Genomic DNA, 27,791 nt, shown 5'->3' with positions numbered 1-27,791 from the left:
TACTATGGATAACATTTTATTTACAGTTTTTTTTACATTTACAAACATTTACAAGTTATCTTCATAAATCCCACAGAAATTGTGATTTTACACAACGTGCCTTCCACCCTACTCGATTAACTCCCGCAATTAGCCAGAAACCATTTCTGAAAATTCATATGCAGGTTAATTAACTTATTTCACTTATTGTTTTTGTCTCTCATAAAAAAGTAAGAGGACAAGATACAACTGAAATTTCACAGTGAAATGAAGTGCCTTTATTATTTTTTTAATTAATTAAAAAAAAAAATTTATTTTATATTATATCTATATATGCGGTGCAAATTCAGAGGTGCAGTCCTATTTATTAAAATTTTTTTTTTTTTTTTTTTTTTTTTTTTTTTTATTGGGGTTGAAAAAAATAAAAAAAAAAAAAAAAAAAAAAAAAAAAAAAAAAAAAAAAAAAAAAAAAAAAAATAAAAATTTATTTTATTTAATTAGGTAAAGAAAAAAAGGAAGCAATAAAATTTTTTTTTTAAAAAAAAAAAAAACAATTGTTGTTTTTTTTGGGAAAAAAAAAGGGGAAAAAAAACATGGCATCAGACACATGAGACTGCTGCAGGTGCCTGAGGGAAAATCTGAAAAGAGTGATGCGTGAACCACATATTCCATATTCACATTCATTAGATTTGACCAAAAACACTAACTCATGGGCTGTTTTGGACTTTTTTTTTTTCTTCTAGATAAAAAGGTATTATCCATTCTGTATATTTTTTACACTGTATGTTTGTTTTGATAAAGTTGTCATGATGTAATGTTTTCTACCCTTATAATCAAACATGTACAAGAGCAGTTAGTATTCATATTGAAACACAAAGGTGCACATACTGTCTGAACTGCCCCTCTCTGTCCCCTCAAAGCTTTCCAAAAATCTCCTACTTTCTCGGTTTCTCAGAAATGCGTTGTGCTCTTTCTTTCAGCTTCTTTAGACATTCCTTTGCTTTCTGGCAGATAAATCTTTAATAGACTTAAAGTTACCATGTTCTTTTATTTATTTCCCTCTCCTTGTTAAAATATCTTTCATACTTCAGGGGCTCAGGTATTTATTCCCTCAAACTGTCTCCCTGTCCTTAAATGAATCTCGGAGCTACCAAATGTCAGTTCTGTACAAATGTGTGCAGTACATACTTTTATGTCATTCATGTTTCCAGCAGATCAATGTTGTCCAGTCTTAAAGTTACATGGTTTTGTTATAGCATTAAAAAAATGCAACATTGCAGGATGAATTTGTCTTCCCTCAAACAATCTGAGCAAATATTAACCGCTGTTGAATATCTGTGTTTTTTGTGAGCTTTGGCTACACCCAATCATAGCTGTCTTCAGATCATCGAGACGTTTTGGTAAACGGCTGGTAATTCAGAATTTCCTAAGAATAATCAAACTTGGTGCATCTGAAGTTACTTTCGTTTTTTTTAAGTGAGACACAGTACTCTAACAGTACCATGACAGCTAGTGTGTTCAGCTGTAAGTAGTCTATATCCACGACCTTCCACTTCCGGGATTCCTCCGTTGCCGCCGGAAATTCCGCCGTATGTCCTTCTTTTCGGCCGAATGTCCATTACCTTGAGCTTTCTTTGTGTTGTAATGTTAAACAACATGGATTTATGAGAACTATGGTTACCTGCTCTTCCCATCTCTGCAGGTTAAATCCAGACAGCGACTATCTGTCCATTCTGAGTTTTCTGTTGCACGACTAAAACAACCTTTGAACGTATACGTTCCACCAAAACAAGTTCCTCCCCGAGGCTATTTTGCAGCGGCACCCCGGCTCCATGCGGCACTTCGCGCCACCTATGACAATTGTGATTGGTTTAAAGCTCCATTGTGTAATGTTTTGAGTTGATTATTAGCAAAAAACCCTTTGTTCTTTCAAAAATATGTGCTCATTCATGTGTAATTACTTCCACCAATTAATCAAAGTATTCTTGTACGCGTACAATCTGCCATTTAGAATCATTCAGAATACATACGAGTGAGTCGCTCAAATGACGGCGGCCATGTTGCGCCTCCATCTTTAAAATACATTAAGAGCCAAAGAGGGACATACCGCCGCCTTTCACGCTTTTACACCCAGTGGCACTGTGACGAAAACTAGGGGGAGATTATTCATCGATTGCCGGCAGATTTGAAAGCCTGTTGAAGGATGGAAGATCATGCCTATTTTCGAGGACATGTAACGGAGTCGTCAAAGAAGTTAAAAAGAGAATCAAAACGACAACGTGGCAGGCAAAGCAACAAAACCAAAGTTAATATTGGCGTGGCTTTTCCAAGATGGAAAGAGGAGCAAGGATTTTAAAAAGGATCCCAAAGTTCCCTGCTTTCTTCTTGACAGGTAATTCATCCTATTGTTGCTTGGCTAACTATAGCATGGTTGTGAATAACACTAACGACGTCTAGGATACTTTTACTACCTTGTAACATAAACGTAATCATATGTGTCGTGATTTCTCTGGCAGACATCTCACATCATGTGCAGTTGTAACACAGACTAGGCTACAGCTAGAACAGATGCGTGTAAACGATGGAGATACTAAGAGCTAATTTCGGTTTCATTGACATTGTTCATACTGCTCAAAGAAATATATTAAAAACACAAACCTCCGTTGCTTCTCTCGTTTGTCTTTGAAGGGCTTCCACTCTCTCCTCGTCATCTTTGGAGAGTGTCTCTTTAGTTTTTCTTTGCCTCACCGATCCACTGCCGCCGGCTCTGTCTTTTGGTTTTTCTTTAAAGGGGTGATAGAATGATTATATAGGGTATTTTACACTGTTCCTTAAGGTCTCCTAATGGGGTATGTAACATTGGTTGGGCTGAAAATTGCCCAAATGCTATTTTATTAGGCCCTTAACTACCCTGTGAATATGGCTCTATTTGGAACAAGAGCTTTTCTTCCAAATATGGTATGCTCATGAATATTCAGAATGAGCTACGCGCTGATTGGTTTGAGCAAATTACATAGAAACATATGGGAGACTCGGCAGCAGGCCTCATATTTCAGACACTGCAAAGTTATACATTGTTTGTCGGGCTATTTCGTTATTAAATTCACTTCTGAGACTTTTGTAAGCGAGAAATCAACTATATAAAGCTCAAATATGGGCCGTTTTACGAAAATTGATGGCTAATTGCAAATTTGATAAGACTGTGTGTCGGAGTTCAGCTGCCGGTGCTGCCTCGCCGCCCGGCCTGCCTTCCTTCATAGACCCCGGCCTTCTATGAGGTACTTGGAGCTCCGTCATGGCTGGCAGCCCACAGCAGAGACTACCAAACGCCGCTGCCCTGACAGAGTTCCAGGGCCTGCAACTCCCATCTTCCTGCTAGCTAAATGGCCCGTTGTGTGAGAGTGAGAGCGCGGTCAGCGAGCTTGTTACATCAGCAATATCTTACCACATGTTACACACATGTCACGCCACTTATACAACATCTAACTAAATGTCTTATAAAGCTAACAACGGTGTCCGATTTCAAGTTAATGAATATTTGTGAAGACTAGGTGTTTCGTTAGCTGCGACTGTCCCTTCAATCCTAGCTATGTGTAGCTAGCTACAAATCATGGATAGTTAGCTTCATTTTCGGCGTAATTCGAGTATATTTACAGTTTGAATTTCGTCACGCCACATATACAACATCTACCTAAGGGTCTTATAAAGCTAACAATTGTGTCCGATTTCAAGTTAATACATTTTTGTGAATTTCAGAGGAATTCTAAGAGGAGGCTAGCTAGCTCTCATTGATAGAGCTACATCCAGCAGCAGGCTCTATCAATGAGACTCGCGGACAAGCAGCGTTTATTTCCCCAATCGCTTGTTTAAATAACTCAACACATTATAATTACACACATTTTAAGATTAACTGGAATCTGTGGTAAGAGATTGCTGGCGTAACAAGCTCGCTGACCGCACTCTCACTCGCACACACCTGGCATTAGGAAGAGGGGAACTGCAGGCCCTGGAGCTCTGTCAGGGCAGCGGCGTTTAGTAGTCCATTAACCCACAAAGCGATGACTTTGCGCAGGTATGGAGTGCCGTGGGCTGCCAGCCTTGACGGAGCTCAATCAAGCTCACAGCAGGCGAGGCAGCTACACAGGCAGCACTGGCCGCTGAACTCCGACACACAGTCGGACAAAATTTGCAATTAGACATACATTTTTGTAAAATGGCCCATATTTGACCTCTACATTGTTGATTTCTCGCATAAAAAAGGCTCAGAAGTGAATTGAATGGTAAAATAGCTGATGAACAATGTATACAACTTCTGAGATCTGCCCGACCTAGAGTCAGAAGACTAACTGATCTCAGGTCAGTTGTGTAGCCTATGCAAATGTTGGGGTGTGACAAAGAGAGAGACTACAGCCAAATAAGGAGGAGCCCCATAGTTGACGTCAACTATGGGGCTTGTTGAGATTTGCCCGTTTTCAGAGGCAGTTTCAAATTGTGAGATTTGCAGAGAAAAGAGGTGTCATTGGGATTTAGAGGTACTATGTATGTCCTAGTTACCCACTAAAGGTAAAATCAGTTTTGCATTCTATCACCCCTTTAACTTTCCCTCTTCCTTTAGATTTCCCTCGCACCTCCGTCAGAGCAACTGATCTCTGATTCTACTCGGAGAAAAATATGTAGCCTACGCTGTAAACATTGCCTTACACTATTAATCTCGTACAATATACAGAATAACGATAGCACTGATACTTTACAAACATTAGCTTGCATTCAATTTGGGAACCTGATAGCTGATGTTAGCAATGAAATGGTACCAAAATAACAAAAACGTAAAACTATTATTAAGGAATTAAGGAACACTCACAGACGAAGTCGGACTTCTTGGAATAATACAGCCACTGTAGGAGTTAAAACGTGCTCGGAATGGGAGGGGCTGGAAAAAAATATTCAGTTGGTTGTCATTTACAATTTCATCGCTAGATGGGAGAACTTCTTTCACAATGTAGCTTTAAAGAAATGCCAATAAACCAGAGCTCCCTTTTCTCCTATCCCGGAATGCTGTGTAGACTATCCAGACCCTCCTCCGCAGCGCTGTGGAGGAAGGTCTGGCAATGCGAGACTAAGCAGTAAGTGGACGCTAACAACCTGCTGATTAGAATATCCATATCATTTTAACTGTTCAATCAATACAGGTACAGTGAAGGGACATTTTGACAGTTTAATCATGTCACTTTGAAAATCCAGATCTGCCAGTTGACCTGTCTACCATTATAGCGTGCCCTACATCAGTTAAAATCTGAAAAATTCAAACGTGAGGACTGAGGAGGTCACTCTTCTACCACAATTACTGCACTTCTTCCTTAAGGTATCGCTCTATCTGCTTTAACTGTTCGCCCAATGGAAGGCTGTGACTGGAATGGCAAACATGTATCTCTGCAGTAAGAACTCCAGTTAGGATTCTGCAGTGCACACAAAACTACCTTTACCTGTCAAAAACAAGTTCTCAGTGCTGCCACAACATATAAACATTGTGAGCTTATATCCATTAACTAATACAAAGGATCTGATGCAACTATTATGTGTCCTATGAAACTGGGGTTAAAGGCAATGCAACATGATATGTGGCTTGCATGCTGGAGAAAAGGATTGGTGAGAACGGGAGTCTCCGTGATGTTACCAAGTGATAGACTCCTGTCAGACATTTCTTTAAATGAGGCCCATGATACCCCCAGAAGCCTCTGCAGTGGCTTAAAACAGCTCATATTTATATATATATATATATATATATATATATATATTTGCCATTGACTCGTTTGGTGTTTGGTGGATTGGATGATTCTGCCTACGGTAGATCGTAGGGTCAAAGTGTGGAGAAGAGGCGGAGAACGACAGAGTAACACCTCTTGGTGGAGGCAGTGTGATGGTGTGGGGCGGCATCTCCCTCACTGGAAAAACAAGGCTTATCATCATTGGAGGCAATCTCAATGCAGAGAGATATAGAGATGAGATTCCGCAACTAGTGGCAATCCCATATCTCCACAGTCTGGGGCCGAACTCTATCCTCCAAGATGACAACGCTCGCCCCCACAGGGCGGGGTTTATCAGAGACTACCTCCAGAATGTGGGATTGGATATGATGGAATGGCCTGCCAACGATCCTGAACACTTGTGGGATCAGCTTGGACGTGCTGTTCATACCAGAGTGACCAACACAACCATGTTGGCTGACTTGCGACACACAGCCTGTCTTGGATTATTGTCATATTCGGAATAATAGTGGAAAATTGGTGTGCATGTAAATGTACTGACTGTCGCAGAAAGTTTTAAGTGCCTGTTGAAACCAAGCTCCTTTTTAACACATAATCAGTGTAGAGGATCTTTCCGCTGCCTCAGTGAAACTTCTGATGGCTAAACTAAGCACTTTGCTGAGGGACCTGCCTGCGAAGCTCCTACATCCCCCTTTTTAACTGGATAGAGCTGGACGCCCCAACACTGGTTGCGACGTTTGTCCACCAGGTCTTCATACTTGGCCCTCTTGCTATCATTGGCTTCCTCCATCCAGTATTTTCAGGGAAGAGTAAGCTCCAGTATGAAAATTTTTCTGCTGAAGCATCAATTTCAGGATTTGGTATCAGCCCCTAAAATCAAATAGGAAAGGGTACTTTCTATGGTACTTGGGGTTTTGTGTAAACAATCACACAGGAAGAGAACATTGAAGTAGATGAAGAGATACCAATCAGCCTAAGTAGACCAGAGCCCTGTGCACAGTGTGTCTCACTGTTGAGACTTGGCTGCTGATTTAGTGTGTCTTACCCTTTTCTTTCATCTGCATTTTCTGTGGCGTGAAGTCTACAAACTGCTTGTATTTTCCTGTGCTTAGCATTCCCTGGCTGACCTGACGTGCATGTACTCTAATTCAGCTATACAGTGAGCTGCAGCAGTAAGCACATAAACAGACTTTTTAAAGAGCCCTGCCTTCCAACCAATCCCCCCCCACCACCTCCTCGTTTGTCCAGCATGCATTTATTATCCCTCCTCCAGTCCATGAACACAAAGCAGAATAAGTGAAGTAAACTTGCTTAAAAGCTGTGTATATATATAAAAAAAGGTGTTTATATGGAAAGGCAGCTCAAATTCCCAAGAGCACACGATCATTGTTAATCCGGTTAGGTTGGAAGTAATATTTTATTATTAGTCCTATCCATTTAAGTAATTGGATTCAGCTCGCTGTGCAGCCAAGCACTTTATTCAGAGGAACCTGTTGTCAACTCAGGTTGGGAGGTGTTGGATTAATGTAAGTTGTACAAGCTTTGAGAGACTCACGGGATGAACAGTCAGAGATATGGGACACTCCAATATGCTGCAGTGACTGCTACTCTAGTTTCTCTAATAGTAAACACTGAGTATGTTCTACTATATTGTTAAAGCCTCTGTAGAGAATGTACAGACGCGCTAAGTATTTTTTAATCAATCTTCTATCTATGAACTACATCTGAATGCAGTGGGGGAATTTGAAGGACTGGCTCTTTAAGCATCAATTCAAGGAAAGACAGGCATACTGAGAGTTGCTCCCACTGAGTTGCAGTCAATGCCCACAGCAGGTGACACTGCAGACCCTTTGTCTGGATTGAGCCTGATAAGGAGAATACTGACAAGGTCAAGTTGAGCAGGGACATTTTTGAACTCCCACAGGTGTCCATTGTTTGTGTCTTTTTAAACCTGTCAAGTTTCCAGATCGACGCCATTGTTCAACAGTCTCTCACACACTATGTGTTGGATCCCACGAAGAGCCTTTGTTTCTCTATAATTTCAAATGATTTCATTTGTATGGTTGGTTTAAATGCATTGCAGCAACCAAGAAAAAACAAAACAGGTAGTACTCTGACATTTTCTAAAAAGGGGGAAATAACTTGAAAGAATGCAACTAACGGTTATTTTCATTATTGATTAATCTGCTCACTTTCTTAAATAACAGATTAATGGTTCTCAGTTCCCAGAGTCCAGGGTGACATGTTCAGATGTCTTGCTTTGTCCAACCAACAGTCCAAAACCCAAACAATATTCAATCTACTATCAGAGGAGAGTCCGAAACCCAGAACGTACTCATATTAGAGAAGATTGAACCTGCACTTTTCTTCTAGATTGATTGATATCAAAACTGTTGCTGATTCATACTCAGCAGACTAACAAATCCACTCACCGTTGGAACTCTAACTGTATAATCTAATGTAATTATTATTATTATTATTATTATTATTATTGATAATTACTTTTGAGATAGATGCTCCACGAGACATCTGCATCTCTTTTCGTTACTCAAAAGTTCTTTGTGAAAACAACACCAACCGGTTCTTTCAATTTGGGATTCACACAACAAGCATGCATAATGTGCTCACCAGAATGAATACATTAAAACACTTCTAGCAACAGAGCAAATTATTCATAATGCCTGCAGGTGGGCAGACATAATGCGCTTTGTAGTGCAGATTCGCACTAACTACACATTATTGGGTCCTAACACGTGACTTTGTGATGAGTCTTATTAGGGTCTCTATGTGACAGACTGAACTTCCTGGGACCCGTTTCAGAAAGCAGGTTTAGTGAAAACTCAGTGTGTTAACCCTGAGATGAGGTGTTTTTTTTCTCAAAACATGGCATGTCCTTTTGTCGACGATCCCGTTGATGAAGAAGCTGTATTACTTCGCAGGGAGTTAAAAATACGTCAGGAGATGATATTGAGGCCCCAACTATAGATGCATTTTCATTTCCAGATACCAGCCTACCTATTTGAGCGGTATCGTTTTTCTTCCCAGTCTATCCGTTATGTAGCCTACATAACCTTATACGTCTTCATATCACTAATGGCACCCAACGTGGACATGCTCTACATCCCAGCACATTCTTTGTGTCGCATTACATTTTCTTTGCAAACAGCAGTTTTCTTTACAACATTGGTGATGCGGAGCATATTAGTAAAGCCACTGTAGCAAAGCGCCGTCAGAAGAATCTGACTCGCTCAAGTGTTCCGTGGACACAAACCAGTAATAGCCATTAAAAAGGAGTTACACAGTATTGCAGGTGATTGGTAGCCTGACAAGCCAGACGATTCGAAAGACCGTTGTTCGCCAGCAGCAGCAGCCATTTTCTTTGTTTTCAAGTAGCAGTGAATTCACACGGAATTGTCGCAACGCTGCCATCCTTATGTTAAGCCCGCCCTCCGACTCTATACACGACGTGATTGGCCTGACCAGAATTTGGTTTTTCCAGCGCGGAAGCCAACAGAGTTGCTAGACTGACCCTGGCTGCTGCCGCTAGGGTGCGTCTAGATTTCTAGGCTAGGTGAATGATGTAAACCCTTTGAAATAAAAGATTATGAATTATAATTCTGTTAATGACATGGTGCTGCAGCCTCAAAATGGGATTAGTAGACCTAGGACTTTTATAGCTTATAGGTTCAATACCATTTCACCAGTAATATTATACTTGCGATATGAAATTAATATACTATATTAGAGCTTACGCATGGACTCGAGCAGAATTTTTCTCCCACGTAAATTCTCTCTCTTTTGCAGCAGTTGCTTTTTTGACAAAATATACAGTATGTTCAAACTCGCTGTATGTGCACATGAGTATTTCCGCCGACCAGTTTGTTTGTAGTTATCCCATGGTGAATCGCAGTATCATGGCTCCATTCATGCTGCCATTTTATAGTGGTGGTGCACGCGCTTAACTCTGAGTGAACCTACTCTGAGTTGATTGAACCAACTCAAATCAGCTGTTCTGGAACCGAAAACTCAGAGTTTCCCATCTCAGGGTAAATCAACTCAGAGTTCAGGGTTAGACTCAGAGTTTGTTAAACCTCCTTCCTGAAACGGACCCCTGAACATAGTGAGAATCATGCATCACCCTGCACACACTGTATGAATATCCATTGCTCGTTCAAGCATACTTCAGGTTGCCACTCTGCAGGCGAGGAAATGAAATAGTCTCCTCACATACTGTGTCAAGGAGTTAGATGTAACAAGGACTTAAGGAATGAAAGCGTATAAACTTCTTTAAGGTTTTGGTAATTTAGGCAATCTTTCTCAAATATTTTAAATGTACAAGAAGTTGCTAGCTTGAGCATAAAAACAAACGCAAATGTTGAATATGTCTGAAGTTGAAGGGTAGATATTTTATGTTAGTGCTCGCGTTTTATTGTTTGAATGTGGCAATGTCATGAATGGTGCTCACAGATGGTGCATTTGAAATAACCAAAATAAGTCATGTTGGCTGAAGGAAGCCGCAATATGACAATACAGCTTTGTTAGAAGAGGAGCCTGATCTCACAGGAAATGTATCGTTTTGTACAATGATTGTGGTCTTTTCAAAACTCTAAAGCTATGTTTGCCCTAACATTAACCACAGCAGAGCCATATCCTCGCTGAACAGATGCGTGAGCAATTAAGTTGTTCTTATTTAAAGAATATTTTGATTGTGTTCGAACCAGAGCTTATAATCATGAGAATACATTGTATACATTCCATTATTTCCTGTAGAGGCGCTAGCAGAGTATGAATACATTGATTGGCTAGTGCTACAAAAATGCCACAGAGAGAAATTATCAAGCATTCATGCTTGTATTAATGTAATCATTTCAATTAAAAGGGGATTGTGAAAATAAAAGCACATTAAAGTTACTTTAACGTAATGCTGCCATCAAAATCAGCTCCTGCAATACTGCTCAGAACATCTAGGCTACCTTGGAGACTGCGGCCTTGTAAATAACCTTGTGTATGCATTTCCATTTAAGCGTGCCATCGAGATAAAGAATGCCATCATGGCAATCATTTTACAAAAACTTGTAAAGGAATCTAATACTCCCATATTGTGAGAGTCACATCTCAACAATAAAGGCATCGGTTTCACTTACACAGTAGTAAAAGTGGTGGTGTGATGTTTTAGTGTTGTGTCCATGTCATTAACTGGTGTGCAGATAAGGGCACGGATACATTTAATGGATTTGGAGCATAGATTTTTTATTTCCTTGTCTTTAACAGTATCATGGAAGTAGGTAATCCCCAGACGCCACATTTGTCCTCCGGGGACTTTCATAAAGCTCATTAAATCAGTGTTAATCCAAACACCTGTCATCAAATGCTAATTTTAAAAAACACACCAGGGAGGTTGTTTAGTATAACTTACTTAACATCTGAAGTGAGTCGTGCGAATGCAACAGACGATTAATGCATTTACAAAAAGTAATGCTCTGTGAATTCCAATGTCAATCTCATAGATTCAGATCTGTAATAAACAGTGCCTGAAATTAACACCCAACCACGTGCCAGTTGAGGGTGAATTTAGCCATTGCCGGTTGAAACTGTCAATTTACTTGCCACGTTGGTAGTGGCTGATATACAACAGTAGTACAGAAAACGTACTGCAGTGACTGTTGTGTGTATGGCTCAGAGAAGCAGTCAGTATATGATAACCGTCTGTGACAGAGGAAATCAATAAATGAAAAAAACATATTCTAAGAGTCTAGATTCTAATTCTCATTAATTATATTGATTTCGGTAGTAACTTCACAGCACTTAAATGTGTATTCTTAGCAAGTTCGAGAACGATGCTCATGCATTTCCTGTATTTCTCTTTTACAAGGCCAAAATAAAAATGGCTGGCAAAAAGGCTGTGTGGCTAGTGGATTTTAAAATCCACCTACCACAGTGGCTGGTGGCCAAAAAAAGTTAACTTCAGGCCCTGGTAATAAATGTCCCCAAAAACCTCCACAATCCCCCAACTCGATTTGTGTTTACATAATGAAGGGCTCTAGAGTAACTGCGCTCCTATTAGACAGATTATAAGATTAGAGACACATTAGAATGCGTCTCTAATCCCACCAGTCAAGTCAGGACAGTAAGCAAGCCAAGGAAAAGCTCAGAGAACACAGGATCTGTTTGAACGAATGACACTGAATCTGTGCTTAGACACACACCACCACCACCACCACCTTGTCATAGCGACACAACGTCAGGCAGCATTTTGATTGTGATGTTTTCTATATAAGACAGCTAATTGCAGCTACTGGGATATAATTTAACTCTACGTGGATGCGTATTATGCTTGTATAGGAGCAGAGAATGTGTAGTGTATGTTGTTAAGCATGCATGTGACCCTGTATGCTCTATGCAAATCTTCAACTCTGTGGGGCTTACCTTTTATAAACTACAGCTCTCTCCCTTGTCTGTTTTGGTGTGTGGGAGCTTCAGCGCTCCTGGGGAAACGGAGCTATGCAGCGAAATTGACATTCATCGGAGTGTGCCCCCCTCCTGTCATTTTGTCAACACCATCACTGTGTGGAGCTCAGCCAAGCAAGACTTCTGACAGACAGGCAAATGGGAGTGGTGGACTTCAGCAACATAACACTCTCTCGCTGCCCTCTCTGTGCCCAGCGATGAGGTTCAATGCACATACATACACACACAAAGCAAAGAACGGCCATATTCTGGACTTCCTCTTTACTTTGCACTTGTCTTTGGCAAAAACAAAAAATCTCAGGGACAGACATAGATTGATCAGAGAGACGCAATCAGCAAGAAGGTGAACTGCATGAGTGGGTTTCCATTTGTTGCCACATAGTAAACCTGACACTAAAAATTGATTGGCAAGTGACAATACCCCTTTTATCCAGAAACATCACCCAGAAAGCACTGTTTCAGGGTCAAGAATTATGACTCAGCGTCCCATAGGATGTTTTTTGTAATGCCAGATTCACAAAGGAGGGCATTTTTCAATCTGTTTGGAGAATTGCCAAACGGTTAAAAATGGCACATTGCTAATTTAATGCCATAAATGCACAATAAAATTAAATATCAACAAAAGCAGAAAATATAGCTGTAATTTAAACCTGGCATTAGTTTCACAGTGGCCACAAATTCATGCAAATCGATTGGCAAAACCTTTGACCGAAGCCTGTGGATTAATGACATCTATGACTCTTCACATTTCCTCAAGACACCATTTTTCTTCTGCAGTGAATAAGCAGGAGCCTCAGAAGTGCCATCAAAAGCTAAGGTCTGCAGGCATGAAATCCTCAATCAAAATACAAAACAAAAACATTTATGAGATAAACTGTCACCATGGGCAATACTGAATGGCTTCTCTGTGCTAAATGCTGTGTGTCACTGCTGAAATCCTTCCACTTCTACATGCACACTGAACAACACACTTATCAGTCAGGTGTCATGGCAAAACACTGGAAAAACAGGGCGATAGGGGACTCGAATGGAACCAGCACTTGTCAGCCAGGATGGATCCTGACACCAGAATATGCTCAGGAAATGATTAGATAAAAATAACAGAATCCGCCCGGGCGTCTTCCAGGAGGTGTGCTGGCGGCTGATAAAGGATTCAGATTTATGTAGCCTTCACCAAAAGAAGGAGATATTATGTACAGTATACTCAGCAGAGAGCACTGAACAAATACGGAGGGGTTAATAAAAGACAGGAAATGAAAAACAGAGCACCAGTTTGGCAGCTCTGTGTGATATCTTTGGGAATCAATTTCAGCTCTCGAATGTATTGTATGTTTGTTTTGCATGTCCTTGAATATTGACAGTACATCTCTGTCAGACACGTTTTTCCTGACTTGGCCCTAAAAACATGCAGTATACAGTAGAATGAGTCCCTTTGAAGATAATGTAGCCGGTTTGTATATTAGAGGAAAAAAGCTTAGTAATCTATTGGGCAACTCACATCAAATATGTTTTGTTGAATTATCCTCAAGACCTCTGACAGCTGCGGAGTAAATTCTGACCGCTCATCCAATCGGTGCTCTCAACACTGATCAGTCCTCAATTACTCAACAACATGGTACCTAAACGAAGGCTTACACTGTTTTTACACCAAATTAATTTCAAATTTGCTTCAGTCTAAACTGCAATAACCCATAAGGGACAACTGTCGCAGAAGAGCTTGAAATGGCCCATAACAGTTCAGAAACCAAGAGACTAATCTGATACAGTACTGCTCGCTTCAAACAGCCTGCTTCCTACAGAGGGAGGGGACATGGAGCCCCCTGAATGCAGTAAGAAAGCATATCCACGCCCCTCAATATTGTGCTGTGTTCACACAACAGCTGTATGCAGCAGCTTTTGGTGCTTGTTCGCTTGCCTTTAACAAAAGTGTCTCTGTTGGGTGATATAACAACGATTAGATTTAAACAAAAAGAAAGGAGTCAGTCGTCACAAACTCTGCCAGACCGTTTTTTCCAAGGTACAATATCTATTCCTCTAAAATCTCTGGTTATTTCTTAACAAAAGGTTTGAATCAATGTCCTAAAGTACCTAGATTCTTCCAGCCATCGGATTACCTGGATCAAAAAAAAGAAGATATCTACAAATGCTTGTTTAATTTCCAGAACACACACACTATATCCCAATATACATTCAGTTGGCAATGTATTGGGGACACCTTGCTAAAATGAATGCAGTCTAATACAACAGTCCTACACTAAATCCTCCCTTCATGAAGGTTGAAATGTTGAAAAGTTTATGTTGGATTGTTACTGAAACTCTGTGTGTGTGCATCTGGTAGAAAATAAATAGGTGGTCCTTGTAGTTTAACATCCTGTGTATTTATACTGTACGTACAACATAACATACAAACACTTGGAATTTGGGTGATTCAGCCTTTTTTACCCATTGACTGGTTGAGATTATTTTTTTGTACTTCGTCAAAAATCAAATTTGGAAGTGAAAAAAATCTCAAAATACCATTGAGGTTAAAGAAAATGAAGCTAAACATGTTTTGATGTTTTGAGAATCTGAACCTGCCAAATTTGTGATATAGACTGGAAATATGGAGAAAGATACTAAATTGTTATACCCTTTAGCACTTTAGCTGTGTGTGGTCTGTAACTCTGTGGGAAAAGGATACAAAAGAAATGTTTTTCTCTCGCACTTCTGAAAGGAGACCTAGGGCGTAATTTGAAAAACAAAAATGGAATTCATTGAAGACTTTGACCCTGAATTAATAGCACAGGTGTTTAACTGGGCTACATTATGTACAGGTGTTCCTGGTAATATGGCCAGCACTTTAGCTGGAATGGATTTTACGTCACATTACCCTTTGTTTACTGACCACTTATTCATGGGGTATTGTGTCCCTAGGCAAGTTTTGTTGTTAGCAACAAGTAACAAGTCTTTTTGCTTTAATTCCACTTGAACAGTTAATAGGCAATCCAGTCATGAGACTGTGTCGCAACCGGCTATAATTTGGAAGCCGTAGCCAATCATTAACCTAATGTAGATTTGATTAAACCTACATTACCCTTAACTTCATAGATTTGGCTTGTTATTGCTCAGGAAAAAAAAAAATGTTATGCCAGTTTTTAGTAAACAAGGGTGAAGGATGCTTTTCAGAGATGAACAAATGGCAGACATCTTTCAAAATGTAGATGAATCAGAAGATATTTTAAACCACGGGAAAAAATATCGGAAAAAAAAACAGCTACTAAAGAAAGCTTTTCCAAGACAGAGCAGTCTCAACAGACAGCAACAACAGAACTAGAGCGCAGACAAACGCTGTGACACAAAAAATATGAGCGCTTGTGTTTTTCTTAGATGATCTAAGCATCGTGTGTAAACCTGTATTATTAATGATCCTCATCTTCTATTCAATCCAAAACCAATAACTCCACATTCTCTGATCCCTATTATATTTTGTGTGTAAAGCCTCTGAGCGCTTTGGTTCGTTCCATAGTGAGCCAATTATACTGCAGAAAAGACTGAAATTGGGGATTGGATAGATTGCTGGTGGCAACTTAATGATTAAAGAAGTACTGTAGTCTGTGACTGAGAGCCTAATCCCAAATCCCAAGAAAGGCTGAGGAAATAAAGGTGGGGAAGTTGCGGCCCTGATAACTACTGTAGAGGTAGTCATGAGCAAGCACTGTAGTAACTGCTTCAGTGGAGCTGTTCAATAGAAGACCATGTGATCTGTGAAGGGCAGCTCACCATGCAAAAGAATGTAACTTTGTGAATGTGAAGCATGTATTTCTGGGAAAGACAGTGTCTGTTTAGAGACTCCTCTCCGGTTAAATTAAGGTGATCATTGAATCAGGGCCTCAAAATGCTAACCTTACTGAACTGGAACCTTAGAGCTAGATCAGAATTAAATCAAATTTAGATTTTTTTCCCAGCCTCAGATTTTCAGTTGATAGCACTTCTTAAGCTTTAATAGTAATTGAAACTACAATGATTGATTCATTATCGATCGACAGAAGAATGAATTAACAGCTACTTTAAGGTTGAATTTATAAATTGATTAATCATAATTTTTTTAACCAAATATTCTCTTGTTCCGACTTCTCCAATATGAGGACTTACAGATTTCTCAGTTGGATATCATTGTAAACTCAGTCTATTTGGGTGGTGGACGGTCACCGAGGACTCTGGGAATATGTGAAGGGTATTTCTTACTATTTTGTCATTTTATAAGCCAAGCAAATAATCAATTGATCCAAGTAATTAATCAAATCAAAGCAAATAATTGATTAAGCACATTAATCTGTAATGTTTAGCCCTAAAAGTAATCAGCCTTAGTGTTATGATGTTGTGAACTGATTCAGAAGTTACCTGTCTTCAGGACTCAAAGACCATCAAGAAATGAATGTCTAAACTGAACAACTGGTGTCAGAAAATACAAATACTATATAAAGCATGGAAGATAAATACAATTTCAGTCTGTATACATGATAATAACTAATAACGGACACATTCTCCTTTAGCTTCAAATGGAATAGCTACCCGGCAACAACTGTTGATAGGAATGGTGCTCAGCTTTTGTTTATTATGGTTGTACATCTTACACGTCACTGTAAAACAAAAAGCCAAGGCTTCCAGTAATGACTCATCACTAACAGAATACGAGCAGCATGTTTACAGGGACATGGCAATTAAGTGGCTGCCAATTATAACAGTGACTGTGACAACCGAACACTAATATCTATAATGACAGCGGAAAAGGAGTGGGAAAAAGCGCTGGTTGACACAGTGATAAAGATTCACATCGAAACTATAGCTTCCTTAAATCAGCAGCTATATAAAATTTGAGGTTGCACAGCATCACACCGAGTAGAAACCAAGAATTTGAGCAGTAACAGAAAGTGGAAAATTCTCTAGAGAGTACTAATAATTGTTTTGAGAACAATTGGACAATTTTAAAGCTGCACTAATCAATATTTTCATATTAACAATGGATCAAATGACTTTGTGTAGTGTGACGGGTGGTGCTTGTAGTGATAAGCCCACAGAGAATTATTGCCCGACTCTGCAGCTGCTCTAGAGAGCATCTTTCAGCTCTTTGTTTTGGTTTTCCAGCTAGCAAACTCAGCTGCAGCAGGAAGCAGTAATATATAAAAAAAAAAAAGTAGTTTTAAGCAAAAAAAGCTCTTAAAACCAACTCTACGCTACCTGTCAAGCAGCAAACTGCAGCAGGCAAAGTATGTGGCTACCTAGTGAACATCTAGCAAGTTAAAGAGCCAAATATGTTTTCAGATATTAGAGACCAAACCAAAGCTCAAAAGGGTAGTAAACATTTCTCAGGGGGCCAAAAACAAATAAATCTTAATGTTGCTCTGTGTCTGTTTATGAGTAAATTAGCATCTGTTTTCTGGCATATTTGCCATAACATCTTTATTAGGGCTGGGTACCGAATTAGATACTTTTTGGGCACCAACTGAATTGCCTCTAAAGTAACGAGTATCGAAAAAATACCTTGTGATTCAATACCGAGTTTGAGTTTATTTGTTTATTTGAGCAGTAACCATTCTGCTCAAAGGGAGTGGGCAGAAGCAAAAGAGCTTATAAGCGCCCCCCCCCCATAAATACCCATTTGCAATATCTCAAGGAGTAAATCGCCTCAGCGTCAGTGAGCCAATAAGCATGCAGCATGCTTCTACCAAGATCTAGTAAAGCTTGTGATTGGCTGTCTAACGTTACACGTCGTAGAGGCTCGCAGGAAAAAACTCACGAGACAGGGCTCATGTAGTAGGAGCTGAAAAATTAATAAAAAAGATTTTTGCCATAATGTGTTACTTTTGTCATTTCTTTTTGTTAAAATGGATTTCATAAAATTGGTATAAAAAAAAAGACGTGTCCAATTAAAAATAATTTAGCTTTTTTTCATTATTTAAAGAAAGAAAAAGGTCTTTGAGACAAATAGGAGCACTTCTAATATTTCAGCTGGAGGGATGTCTGTGTCCTTTTTTGATTGACAGCAGCTGGCAGGCTGCCAGAGTGCCAGTGTTACAGAATCCATTATCCACTGAATATTACTGTTAATATTGTCTGTTTTCTATTACCACACAGGTTAAGATCATTTGAAATTTGCAGTTGATCTGAAGTGCAACCATCTGTCAGTGCTATACTGTATGCAGCAATATGACTAGTTTCTTTACTGGTAATAAGGCACGTCTCTTAATTATGAAGAATGATAGTTTTGTTTTAAGCCTTCTTAATGGCAGGTCAGATACATTTAAAGGTGCTGTAGGTAGGATTGTGAAGACCCAGGACTTACCCAAAGAATTTGAACATCGACAACTTCTCAGTCCCTCCCCTCCTTTCTGCTAAAACCCGAAGCCTCTCCCCCCACAAGGGAGAATGAATGTATGTGCAGGAGCAGTGATTGACACGCAGTTAGACACCCCCCCTGGCCCTGATTGGTTGATCTGAACAGGGAGCTGTGGATTTTTGCAAATCGCACTACAGGCTGTAGGTGGTGCCAGAGGAGCCGGATTATTATTTTATTTTTTATTACCTGCTTTATGTAGTTCTACTGGAACATAGGGTCAGTTTCAGCGAATATGACAGAAACCTACTGCATTTTTAATTGCAGAGGTCAAGCCAACATTACACTCGCCGTTTAATTCTACATTCATATTTTTGACGTGGAAAATACCAATACTCTTTATTACATAATGAAACGATACCAGCCTGCTAATGTCTATTAATTTGTGAATACTCCCTCAGTCATGACATCCAAACGTCCTTGTTTTTACACCAAGCCAATACAAATTTTCTCATATGCCACATAAGAGGATGATGCTATTCAATGATAACAATTTGTGTTCCAGGAAGCACTATAAAGTAATCTATGACACACACTTTCAGTGTTTAAAGAGTAAACACTTCTGTCATTTCAAATGGCTTCCGGGAGCAATGAGTGCAACAGCACAGTACCTGAAATGTGGTTTTGAATATAAAACGTGTGGCTACTCTTCCCCCGCACTGGTCGTGGTCCTTTTAATTACTTTCTCATTTGTAGGAGCCACCCAAGGTTCTGTTTGTTGTAGCTCACTTCATTATTGCCATGTGGCCAATGTGGTTGCCATGGTGTGAGCATTATGCCATGTCCTTTGAATTTCAATTATCATTCACAGTCTGATTTGGGCTGAGGACATTACTGGGCTGTAAAAAATATAACTTTCTCTCATCTTGAGGAGTCCACATGCCCCTGAAAGTCATATTTAAATTTGCGTCTATGCTACTGTAGATGTCATTTCATGGCATGAAAAACAGAGTGCGGATGCGAAATTGTTCCAATTTTATTTTCAACGCAACATGTTTTATGTTGCATGAGCCCAATGGTGACACAGATCACTGCTGCACAAGTCACTCAGAGGTTGCCTTTGCACAGATGCACATATTGTTAAAGCAGTTACACACCAACCAGACGGCCGACCGTCGGCAGAAAAGCCAGTCGGACTGATCAGTCTCCCCGAGTTGATCCAAAGGGTGCCACAGAACACACCAAAGAGACAAGATGTAATATGTCTCCATAACAGCAGGCGGCACTAATCTGAATTGTCGCCTGAAAAATGAAAACCGGCTGCTGATTGGACGAACGCGTCACATGGGTTTTTTTTCTCCGGAAATTCAAAGCCAGACTGTCATGGCGGCTTGTTCAGAATACAATATCATACTGTACTAAAATAGCTCACTGAAAAATGTTTCTGAAAACATTTTAAGCGAGAAATAGGCCATGCAGTTGCTGAAATCTGTCTTCATTTCAGATCAACAAAGGTCAGTTTAAAAGATTTTCATTAGATTTTGAGAGACTCTAGTCATGCTCATTCCGCTCACCATTTACGGGTGAGTCTCGACTGCCCTGCCTCCGACTGAACATGTCAGGTCGGCCAAAATAAAGGCCGACAGCCCCTCCAACGGACAACGGCACGGAACACACTGAACAGACTTGAGTCACCGACCTCGCCAGACTGTCCAACGGCCGATTATCGGGTTAGTGTTAGAGCGCCCTATGGTGCCTCATCACTCCCGTCAGACACTTTAACCACTTTTCACCAAACATCTGCCCCGCAAAATGCATTTGTTTACACAAGGGTGTCAGTTCAAACATGCCAGGCCCTACGTAACTTTCAGTATAAATAAAGCACCAGTTCATTTAGAATGATGGAGCTCTTACTCAATAACAATCGAGACAAATGGCAACACAGTCAAGCTCCACTTAAAGAAAGAAAATATAGGTGAGCTCTGCGCTCCATACTTACTTAGGTTTGCCTCGTGTTCACAATAGGTGCTTTTTAATCACTAAAGTGCTAAACCATGCCCAAAGCTAAGAGGCAGATTATTTCCACTTAGTCATTATCCCTGCTAACCATTTGCAGTCAATCAGTTTATAGATTGACATTACCATCTCCCCCCGATCAATAGTATAGGTCTAATTCCACATCTGCTCCACACTTGACCTCTAGTTCCCTCTTTCCCAACATGTGAGACAATATTTGCGGACAACTTGACTCTGTGAGTTTCATCTCGGCATCATAAAGTGCAAAGCAAAACAAAATTCAGCCTGCGAGTACTCATTTAATGAGACATCATATGGAGTTTCTCTCCACTGCTGTACGTCCTGTTTGAATGCATTCACTGTCACTTGGAAGAATGTATCGATCGGATGTAAATGATGATCTGTGGAATGTTTTCAACTCAGCAAACGTGAAAGATTGAGACAAAGAAGGCATCTGCTCTTGTGATGAATTAATATGAAGCTCAGCACCTTTCAGCTACATGACCAGAGTTGCGCAATGAAATCCTCTATCCAAGGAAATGTAAAATAGCGTGGCCCGTTTCCCACACCAGAAGGACAGATCACCCCAAAATCAATAATACAATTGTTTTCTCTTACCTGTAGTGCTATGTATCAATCTAGATTGTTTTGGTGTGAGTCGCCTAGTGTTGGAGATGTCTGCCTTCTCTCGGATATAATCAACTAAGATGGCACTTGGCTTGTGGTACTCAAATCGCCAAAAAATAAAATTTATATATTATATTTCCAGAAATAATGACCCTATTAATCAAGATATTCCACAGACCTGGTTGTGAGCAGTTTCATGTAGGAACTGCTTTCTTTCTACTGAACTACACCCGCCAACCATATTGCTGAGCAGAAGGAAGCGTACTCATGGACGAGAGGCTCGCGCTCGTGACAGCACGAGATGTAAACATTAATGGCGTCCTCCTCGGCTGAGCTGTTAGCTAGCTCAGTTGACCTAGTGTCGGTTAGCTATAAACTAATCGCCACAAGCTACTGTAGCAACAAAGAGGTTATAACAATTAGAGGCGACACTCCACTGGGTCATCAATACATCTGTGCGCAGGTGCAGAGCTGAGTCGCCGCCCGACTGAACAAAGGGCTCGCATTAATAATGGAGATACGTAAAATATATGACATTCCTATTTACGAGAGGGAATTCATCTGTTTAAAACTGACAGTAAATGACGGCCATGGCAGTTGTATGATCTAAACGTTTTCTCTTCCCTTTCTTTACCTGCATGTAGCCATAAGTGACGTTAGTACTACTATGTTTTGCAATTAATGCAACAATACCTTGTAAAATCAAACCTGTGTTTTCCACAGCCAGGTTTATATTGTGTCAGTCAACCTCTAATTTAGCTACAGCCAGTCAAAAGATAGCATGGCAAAAGCCACAGTTTGCGAGCTCTGCTATGTGCGTGTACCATATTCTTCCACTGGCAGCACGACTAACATGGCAGTTAATCTGTGTGGTATATGTTCTGTTTTATTGTTTTGTGTTTGTTTGGTTGTGAACTTGAATGTCATCTTCAGTGAAGAAGACTGCAGTCAATGGGACAGCTGTGGCTCAGTGGTAGAGCAGTCTCCTGCCAATTGGAGGGTTGGTGGTTTGATCCCTGGCCCTGCAGTCCCATGTCAAAGTGTCTTTGAGCAAGTATATATATAAATAATGAGCTGATATAAATACAGCCCATTTACAAAAGAGAAACTAGATGCCAGGTTTTATGTTGTTAATAAATGTTTTAAATTTGACAATGTAGTTTGCGAACAAAGGTCAGATATAAAAGTCTAGTTTAAAAATGGCATAGCAACCTGTGCTTTAAAAAAAAATTTAAGTAAAAATCGAGAATCAAACCGTGACCTTAGAATCGAAAATGTAGTCGAATTGAGGATTTTGAGAATCGTGTCACCCCTAGTTATTACAAAAGGTTATCATACGAGCTAAATTCCCAAGGTCAACAACATCATGTAGGATTTATTATAATCCTTACCGTACCTGGCTCCATCATTAAATGCCATCTCATAAACTATCTTCATTTTCACATCTGACCACATGTAACATTAGAGAGAGACTCATTTGACACATTTAATTTACAATATGATCAATCCACAGGCATATGTCAAGATAGTCAGCACTACGGCTGTGTCTACAGTCTGTGTATAATCTAAGGCTCTCTGTAGTCCTTTTAATTTCAGTCCAAAATACTCATAAATATTTGATGTTGTGGAGATCCCACCAGATATCACCGTTTCCAAGAAAAGTCTGCTAAGGTAAGAGACATCAAAGATGGTGTCAAGAAAATGTGCCAAATATGTTTCAAGAAATGCTCTGAAAGGGAATATTTGAAAGTGTAAAAAGGTGGAGCCTTTTGATCTGTATAGAGAGGGGAAAAAACAAGTCAAATTCAGAAGAGCAGCCTTACTGTAGTGGCCTCCCGACCCTGACCCAGGGGTGGACAGTCATATCTCATGGGACTGGTGTCAATGCAGCCTTATGTTCTGCCTGACTACCAATTGATTTCTGCAATGACACATAGCCCTGCACCACCATTATGTGGCCCGAGTAATCCACTCAATTCATTAAAATCAAATCCTTCTCAATCAAGCTCTCATGTGAGCAGGGACTGTGACCAAAATAGTTCATTTTACATATTTAACAGAGATAATAAGAAATGTTTTTCTATAATGTTCAAAAACTGTGAATTCCTGTTAAATGTGAATGCTTCTTGTATATCTATGTGTTAGCATTCATAATCACACTGAGTAAGCCCACGAGATGCCGTTTAGATTTGAAGGCTATAAAACAGAATTAAGCGTCGACCAAAAGGTGAACAAAATGCTGCTGTCATGCATAAAAATTGAAAAGGTACCCTATTTCATTAATTCTCATTCCTTAAGGCGACTCTATCAGGTCACACAATGGAGGTTGCAGTTAACATATGAAATGGATTCTCTCACGCACCACTGATGTGATGATAGTGAATCAAGCAAAGCGAGGCAGAGCAATACATAGACTAGACAGCTCGAGTCACAATTCATTTTCCTGCTGCAGATACACCTTGCAGTCAGTCTCTTCAATGTTACACTATTACAACAAAAAATGAGGATGTCACAATTGATAAGCCTCATGTGGGCCCGTGACCCCAAGAATAACAACACAAATATGACAGGAGCTTGAGGAACCAATCAACTCAAGAAAAACAACAACAAAAAAAGGTTGAGTACCAGCTCCATCAAAAGCAGCGTTCCCTGGCTTTGCTTGTGGCTTTAATGACCAGAAAAGAAAGCGGGGAAAAAAGAAAGCTGAATACTTCTGAAATATTTTGAGTTTTGAATGAAATACATTAAAAAGAGGAGCAGAGGTCTAAAATTCTGTTCTGCTTTTCATAGAATCGGAATGAATCCATGTCGGTAATAATAAAACCAATTTCAAGAGCTTGATTTCAAATGCATCACTGCCAACTGGTACAGTACTGCATCAGCAGAATCACTCTAGGGCAGCACTAAGATCAAAAGACAACATAGCAGGATACTGTAATACACTAGCTAATCACTGCTGGCTATTTAAAGCATAGCTAATTCTGTATATCTGATGGGGTGACAAAATACATATCAACCATTGCAGGAAGAGGAATGATGGAGTGGACAGGTGTTATGGATCAACTAATTTCCCTCTTCAGTGGTGACCTTTTATTGACAACAGAAAAATAACATTTAGCTCTCTTTGTAGATGCATTATTGAAGTCCTTTCCATTCAAATGTAAAGACATGGGCATCTGAAGACTTGAGTCTCAGAGAGAAGCTGAGTAAAACCATGGCACATGCTACCAGCCAATCCATTTTGCCACTTGGTAAAAAATGTTAAAATAAAATAAAAAATAAAATATTATATATATATATGAAAACACCTGTCAGTATGAGTGTAAAAGTTCATTGTTGATTTCATAAACAGTAGTTTGACAAAAAAAGGCTTAACTCAAGGTCCAATTACAATCTTTTTCTTTACATACGAAAGGTCACATTATGACAACTGAGAAAAGTCCCTTCACTGAGGAAGAAACTCTGGAAAAAGCTACAGTAGAAGACCTTGAGTTCAGATATATATATATACATACACACACACACACACGGTATATATAGTATACCCCAATTTACAGCCTCAAAAATGACTATGGATTTCAATCAACAGATGAAGTGATCTAAAAAGACCCTGCGTGTACCATGTCTTGTTTCACTAACTTGTACCCAGAGCCGATTTATTATTTAAATTCACTCCAATCGTATTTTTTTTCTTCTTCCAATTACAGCAGTTTAAGATTAGCTGGTCAAAGTGTGTGCTTCCTGTAGGCAAAGCAACGAGATATGGCTTTACAGACATTTAGTACCTGGCACACATTTAGTTTTTATTTTCTTATTCCTCTGCCTTTAACAAAACCCAGCCTTCTGAGATGAGTTTAGAAACAAACTAATAAAACACTGATTACATCTATGTGTTCTGGTAATTACTTTTCATGACATTCCCCCTCAAGAGGTCGTATACAATCTGTGCTGACCTGACAGATTACCACGGTAATGCCTCCCTCTCCAATTAGCACCCAAAAGATCACCCTCTAAGGCTGATGACAAACACCATTTAAAAATAAATCTTGAGACACAAACTGTTTAATAAAGCAAACTTAAACAAGCGCATTAGTAGTTTCTTAGCTTAAAAAAAACAAAAACAGCTTAACACGTCTATCTGTATACACAATCAGACAAATAAGACGGTGATAAAAAAGATTGAATGTTTCCAAAAGCTGTTGCCTGAAGGTTATTTATGCATTCGTGAGCATTAAAATTGTAGGTGTGTTGAAGGGTGTGTTAGTAGTTCATTTGCTGACTACTTAATGCTAAGAGGTTAATACATCAATACAGCCTCTAGTTATACGACCCATACATCATCAGCGTACCTATCTGGTATCGACAAATATGTAAGATGTAGCTTGGCAAACCTTGACTTCTTTCTTTACAAATCTCTATCTTCATTCATTCCTGAGGCAAAATAAATAACTTGCATAGTGACGTAAGGCAAGGCAAAGCAAGGCAGCTTTATTTGTATAGCACATTTCTGCAACAAGGCGATTCAAAGTGCTTTACATAAAACATTAAAGAGCAGTTTAAAGGTAGGTGCTTGGCCACGCAGCACAAAATGTTTTTGGCATTTCCCTACTTAGTTAACATCAAAAACAGCGTTCAAAGGCATTGTTCTCCATGTGCAACACATTCCTCAGCAACTGCATTCAAAAAAAAAAAAAAAAAAAAAAAAAGATGACAACAGTGTGAAAATGTTTTTTGGCCACTGAGGAGACAAGGGAAAGGCAATTCTTATAATGCATGCCTTTCTGCGTGTGATGTCTCCATGGTATAGTCAAAAGCCTTGAATTTCTTCTAACGGCTCTCATTAAGGCAGTGGTGTCAGGCACTGGCAGAAAGAAGGATGATTTTATCAATGATTTAATTAATCATCACAACTCCCCCTGTCCACACATTTCCCTCTTATGCATTCTTCTTGCCCAGCACTCTTCCTTCAGCTTCTTCCAAAGCCTTACGTCGCGCACACACACACACACACATATATTTAAATATACAGAGAGAGAGACACACAGACACATCTGCTCTTTTTCAAGACACTGCAACACAAGTAGCCTTGTCCTTTCGCTCAGTTCCCCTGACTTCAACTTGTTCCCTTCCAAACCATCAGGCACCAAAAGTCCCAAAAAGCAATGTCACTACTATTCAGGAGGCATCGCATTCAGTGAATTACCCTGACAAAAGGACAACTGTCTCTCAGCCTGCCCAGAACTAACAAAGATAATAGCCTAGTTCAACAGAAAAGCTCTTCCGTCCTCCTTTCAAGTCTTTCAGTCTTCAACATGATTAGCACACAGAGAGCCTGTGCCCGGACAAATTAAGGCTTCAGCATTTGGCAGGACTGAACAGACCTAAAGATTAGTAATGTAAGATTGCCCATTGCACGCTTTGAACCTATACCCCCCCCCCCCTCTTTTTGTCCCAGAGTCTCTATCCGGGTGAAACTGAAAAGAAAACAACCTCTTCTGTCATTTATCTCTTACCTGGTGTTGAGGCTCAAAGCTGGACAGAGAAGCAGTAAGCAAATAGCTTGGATGAATTTCATAGCTGTCTCACACTCCCGTTCCTTTTCCCTTCTCAGATGCTTTTTGCCTTTCCCCCCCGTGTCTCTCTCCCCGACTCTCTAGCTCTCCCACTGGCTGCTGGGTTTTTTAGCGCACTCTCATACACACACACACGCACCCAGACACACAAGCAGCGAGGCAGACAGATGCAACACAGTGGCTCGGCGAGAGGGAGGATCTCTGGCTTTAAATAACACAGGGACACGGACCGACTTGCTAATGGAAAGGAGCGGGTGGGGCTGAAATCAAGAGAGGGAGATGTGGGAGTGATATGATGTCAGTGCCCGTGCATCTTCAGCTATTGGTGAGAGGCATTCTTGCCATGGTTTGGTGCCGGTTGTTCCTCCAACAATACACCTCTCCATTCATTTCATTGTTTACTACCTGCAGTCTGATAGGTGGAGATACAGCAAAACATTCAGCTGAAAGAGAAAAACTAAAGGAAAGGAAACACTAAAGGGGTTAACAGTTCAGTAGCAGCAAAGTCACAGTTCAGTTAAGGCAAGACACTAATAGATTTAAAGTGTAAGTAGTGATGAAGCTGTGTATTTTAAACAGAGGTCAAGGTTAGGTTATCAGCAAATGAACAACGAAAAAAAAAAAAAGCTATTACCTTGAAGTACCCAACGTAATTGAACAGAAAGTGTGATGCCAAGTACTATATTAATTTGCCTTTTTTTTTATTAGGCTTGTTTTTCCTTTGCTTTCCAGAAAAAAGACATGTCCAATTAAAAGTGAACTAATGTACATTTTTTAATTGAGCTACAATTGGCTAAACATAAACCTACAATGTGTAAGAGTTGATTCTTAGCAAAAGAAAAACTTTGTTCTTTGTTCTTTCACAAATATTCATGTGTAATTACTTCCACCAACTAATCAAAGTATTCTCGTAAGCGTAGAATCTGCCATTCAGAATCATTCAGAATACATAGGAGCAACTCGCTCGAATGACGACAGCCATGTAGCGCCTCCATCTTTAAAATACATTAGCCAAAGAGGGACATACCTCCGCCTTTCGCCCTCTTAGAC

General features: G+C 39.8%; 1 protein-coding gene across 1 annotated transcript in view; it reads right to left on the bottom strand.

The window, feature by feature from the left end:
• Positions 1 to 26,931, bottom strand: part of luzp2 (leucine zipper protein 2) — a 180,135-nt gene extending 153,204 nt beyond the window's left edge. The window contains exon 1 of the mRNA XM_039795756.1: positions 26,682 to 26,931. Within this exon, the coding sequence (XP_039651690.1) occupies positions 26,682 to 26,743 (62 nt within the window). The 5' untranslated portion in view covers positions 26,744 to 26,931. The remainder of the gene's footprint in view (positions 1 to 26,681) is intronic.
• Between the last annotated feature and the right edge of the window lie 860 nt (positions 26,932 to 27,791).

This window comes from Perca fluviatilis, chromosome 3 (assembly GCF_010015445.1).
Source record: "Perca fluviatilis chromosome 3, GENO_Pfluv_1.0, whole genome shotgun sequence".
Taxonomy (NCBI): domain Eukaryota; kingdom Metazoa; phylum Chordata; class Actinopteri; order Perciformes; family Percidae; genus Perca; species Perca fluviatilis.
This window is presented reverse-complemented; position numbering and strand designations above follow the sequence as displayed.